We start from the raw sequence: 4,998 nt of genomic DNA, 5'->3' as shown, positions 1-4,998 counted from the left end.
AACCGCCTACTACTTCCGTCTTCCTTCCTCGACCGGTGCTTGCCGATCAGTCACAAACAATCACCCCATCGTTTCCTGTTTCCATCCGCATCAATTTCCCTTCCTGATCTAATTAAGACGAAGGCCCCCCATTTTGTATATATTAATGATCTAATGAAGACGATTATTCAATCTGATACCTAATCAAATTGGTGGTGAACAAAGGAAAATGAGGGTGGCGATTGGTTTCTAGGTAAAAATTATTCAATTGAGACACACACACACATACACCGTCGTCGATCAGATTTGATGTTCATGACTAGGTTACTCTGTCAATAACAAAGAAGATGAAGAACAGAGTGAAGAATGTTGATTGAAATCGTAAGAGACACCGCTGCTATCTTTTTTGATTTAAACCTCCTATTTGTTGTGATGTAATTCATACAAAATGAGAAGCAGATGGAGTCTTTGTTGATTTCATGGCCGCCGCTATTGAATTTAGGGTTATTGTAAGTCATGTACCGTGTCAATTGAGGGAAGACTTTAACAATTGACTTTACCTCCCGACTAGGAAGGGATTCACCGGATGACCCCTTCATTTTTTGAAAAGGACCTTTTAAATCTTAAAGACATGAATTCGTACCCTTAGAAAGCAAAAAAATAAGATGATGGACCTTTTAAACCAAAACAAGTTTGTTGGGTTATAGTGACATTTACCCTTGAATTTTTAAGAGATCTGAATTTCTAAGAGGGTCTGAAATTTTAAGAGCTGAATGTTTAACATGTTGTTTGGTTGGGACATCTGAATTGCTGTGCCGAATTATTAAAATGACCATTTTATCCTTCTGTTTTATTTTTTTATTGAATTCAAGTGTTTGTTTCGAAAATAACCTAATAAATTTATTAAGTACGTATTAAAAAAATATATAAACACCATATAAAATCCAAATTTAGCATAAATCAAAATTAAACACAAATGCAAATCAAATATATATTTTTTTAAATCCACACAATCATACTAAAATCCAAATAAAATCCTACAAATTTAGTTTGACTCCAATTGATTCGCAATTCTGGTCACGCAAATTATTCATGTATTCATTGCTTTGTGAACCCCATTCCATATTGTGTACGTTTTGGCCATCTTTCTCTCCCCCTTGTGCTTGACCAATGTTCTTCTCTAACGCCATAAATAACTTATCATGAGTATCGCATTTCCTTATAAAATTGTGGACTGCAAAACAAGCGACGACTATATCTCTTTGCACTAAAAAAGGAAAATGAGTCTTTCGCTTTAGGATTGAGATTCTCGCCTTCAAAACACCGTATGCACATTCAATAACATTTCTGAGTTGCGCATGTGCATGATTGAACAAAAAAAAATGCATGTTTTCTCCCATTTCTTTGATCAATTCAACAAAAAAATGCATGTTTTAGCAACAAGTTAAGCATTGCAAATACATATTTTCAACAACAATTCATGCAAACAAAGACACATTTTCAACGACTACTTCAACAAAACAAATGCACATTTTCAACAACTATTTCAACAAAACAAATGCACAATTAGAAAAACTAATGCATATTTCATGATAACAGCAAGAACATATATGATTTCATTATAACATTAAACACAAATATAATTTCAGCTACAACATTTCAGCATAATAATCAAACAGAAAAACATTGAGCATAAGAAATCAAGCATAACATCAAAAATTCAACATCAACATTTCATCATATCCATTGAACGCATTCAAATTCGATCGTATACCATCAAAATCGAGCATATAACATCAAAATCGAGCATAACATCAAATATAGATTACAATTGAACAAATTAGAAACTGATTAGCATAACATAAAAATTGATTAGCATAACATAAGAACTGATTTCGAGCATAACATAAGAAGAGCAATCGATTTTTAGAAGAAGAGAACGAACCTGTTTTCGATTTTTGATTTTCGAGTTTATGGCACAAAAGAAGAGCGTCGGCGTTGCAAGGGAAGCAGGCGTCGTCGACGATCGAATCAATTGCGTCGTTTCAGGCGACGTTGTCGGTGATGGGAAGCAGACGCGAAGGGAGAAGAAGACGTAGGAAAAAGACGCAAGAACAGGAGAAGAGGAGCGTGTGTTATGTTTGATTGTGTGGTTTAGGGCAAGACAAGAAACGCGTCCTTTTTTTTTTTTAAATTCAGACTTTGTTCCTTATTTGAAAAATTAAGAGGTCTTTCTAATTTTAAGAGGTAAAAAATAAGACCAAAACAAACAATCTGAATCTTAATTTTTCAGACATTGCCTCTTAATTTTACAATTAAGTGGTAAACAAATAGGACCTAAATATATAAAAGAAAATATTAATGACTAAATGTGTATAAAGTAAAAAATATATTACCCTATTAAGTCATTTTTTTCGACTAACCTGGAGTAACGGTCATAAGGACTAAATGCGACAATTTAACAAGTTGAAGGAGTAAATATAATAAAAAAAAATTCAAAGGCCAAATATGTACAAATCAAAAAATAGATTAATGTTTTAACCATTATTGTAAATAAAAACGGAGATAACGAGTGTAAATGTGTAAGGCCTTGGTGATAAACATTAGGGTGGTTTTGTGTATATATGTATACAACAAGGGGTAATTAGCAACACAAATTACCCTCGTTACGCAGACACAAAAACGAAAAAAAGAGTCGGGATTCGTAAAGCTGAAGTAGAGAGAGAAAGAGGAGAGAGAGTGTGTGTATGGGGTATCGGAAGAGCGCGATCAAAGAGAGAGAAAGAGGGCTCGTCGGAGTCTGATTCCGAGCGGCACAGATAGATAATCAGGCGGCGAAACATTAATGTGGCGGAGCAATTTCAGAAAAAATCAAAAATTTGAAACCAACGAATCAAAGCTATTGTGATTAGCTTGGGGGTTCAAACGAACAAAGACTTTGCAGATTGTGAAATCAAACACTTGAGTTTTTTGAATCTCAACTTTTGGAGAGCTATAATGAGGTGAGACTGGCCAATTGTTGTTTATTGTTAGAGTTCTTCGGAAGGTTACATCCTCTCATTCTATTGTTTTGATTCCCAATTCCGTGTAAGCATTTTGAAATTGCTGTTGGAAACTCTGCGAAGAGTTCAAATTCTCGAGTAATTTTATTGCATTTCGAGTTCTCGTTTGAGAATTTGAAAGATTGATGAAATTGGGAGCTGTGTAACTTAGTGATTTGTGGGTTTGCTTGGAATTAGAGGGACGTATCTTCTATCAAAATTAAGGGTTTTCGTTTGGTTTAGAAGTCAGTATCGTTATGGAGTATGTGTCCTTTGGTTGTAATTTGAATAATTTGGGGAGATTGCCTTTTGGAGGGAGAGTTAGTTGGGAACTGTAGTTCTAATCTGATTCTTTTCTGCTTACGTAAACCAAAATTAGGTTTTTTACATGATGTGTTTTGGTTATTCATTATTGAATCGATCAAGTTTATTCTGGAAGATGGGATTTTATAGATGGAGTAAAACCCTAATTTAGTTGGTAAAATTTGGGGCTTTGAGTTTTGGTTTTGTGAAGTTGACAATCAATAGTTGTGTGTGTGTGTTTTATGGAATTTACGTGTTGAGAAATGCAACCACCACAGCATCATTCATGGATCAATCTTGGGGAAATTAAAGGTCAGTTAATCAAGAAGCTGGGGCTGGAAAGATCAAAACAGTATCTTGATTATCTGAATCTGTTTTTGAGCTTTAAGTTAAGCAAGCCTGAGTTCGACAAGCTTTGTTTAAGAACAGTTGGAAAAGATAACATCCGACTCCACAATCAGTTAATCCGTGCTGTTTTAAAGAATGCTTGTACAGGAAAATCATCCATCCCTGATGACCCTTCAACAACAGTTGGAAACAAGAAACCTTTAGATGGAGTTTACCATCAAAATGGAGGAGTTACAATTCCATTAGCCTTAGCCAATGGTGATATTCTGCCTCCATCCCCACGAAAGGCAAGAAGTGGGGCCCGTGAACGAAGAGTTGTGGACCGTAAAAGTGCTCTTGGGCCAAATGGGAAGACAAATTATACATCCATTTCATCATCTTTCCCACAATCGGGTGATTTTAGTGTTGTTTTGGAGAATGGGAATTCAAGTTCATCCCCTGATACTCGAAATGCAGCAGTGCATCATCATCATCAAGAACTCAAGAAACAACAAGAAAATGGTGATTTTGTTGGTGTGCATCGTATAGAGCATACCGAATCACTAGTTAGAAAAGATGGGAAAGGCGTATCAGTATCTGTGTCTGTATCTGATAGGGCTTCATTACACGCTCCACTTGGGGTCCCGTTTTGTCCCGTGAGTGTAGGTGGGGCCCGGGCGTTACCAAGTAGTAGTAAAACCGTCAGTGTGTTGCACACTGACGGTTTGTTGGAAACCCCAACATTGAAGGAACGTATGGAGCAAATTGTAACGGCACAGGGCCTTCAACGGGTGTCAATGGATTGTGCAAATGTGATGAACATCGGATTAGATTCTTACTTGAAGGGTTTGATTAGGTCTTGTATTGAACTAAATGGAGCTAAGTCAATGCAAGAGTCAACGAAAAGCGATTTGGTCAAACACCCAGCTCAAATGAGGTCAAAACAGCTAGCAACATTGCTAGACTTTAGGGTTGCTATGGAGCTTAACCCTAAACAGCTTGGGGAAGACTGGCCTGTACTTCTTGAGAAGATATCTACACATGCTTTTGAGGAATAAAATTATTTGGGGTCAAAGTTTTCTGTATACTATTTTAGCTTGTGGTGTCTAAATTACCTTTTGGCCCGTCTATGGCCTTTGAGTGTGAAGCTATTTAGTGATCAAGATTCCAGGGGTATTTTAGGAAAACACCACATGTGTCAGCAACCAAAACCAACCAGAAGAGAATCAAAAATTGAAAATCGAAAAGCTGAATGTGAATGTGAATGTAAGGTTGCTTTGTTGTATGATTAGCATGTCTCACTGCATATTTTCTGCTTCTTGTGTAATTTAGTTGATGAGATAATTTA

At 36.2% G+C, this 4,998-nt stretch overlaps 1 protein-coding gene across 1 annotated transcript; it reads left to right on the top strand.

Moving 5' to 3' along the window:
• Positions 1-3,586: 3,586 nt before the first annotated feature.
• LOC111914834 (uncharacterized) lies at positions 3,587-4,708 on the top strand. Its single transcript, XM_023910542.1, has one exon. The coding sequence runs from the start codon at positions 3,587-3,589 to the stop codon at positions 4,706-4,708; it is 1,122 nt and encodes a 373-aa protein (XP_023766310.1).
• The last annotated feature ends 290 nt before the right edge of the window (positions 4,709-4,998 follow it).

The sequence above is a fragment of the Lactuca sativa genome, chromosome 5 (genome assembly GCF_002870075.4).
Source record: "Lactuca sativa cultivar Salinas chromosome 5, Lsat_Salinas_v11, whole genome shotgun sequence".
NCBI classification, from domain to species: domain Eukaryota; kingdom Viridiplantae; phylum Streptophyta; class Magnoliopsida; order Asterales; family Asteraceae; genus Lactuca; species Lactuca sativa.
This window is presented reverse-complemented; position numbering and strand designations above follow the sequence as displayed.

What these genes read in the sequence shown, in the direction of transcription:
- LOC111914834 (XM_023910542.1), top strand. Translation starts at nt 3,587, where the DNA reads ATGCAACCACCACAGCATCATTCATGGATCAATCTTGGGGAAATTAAA.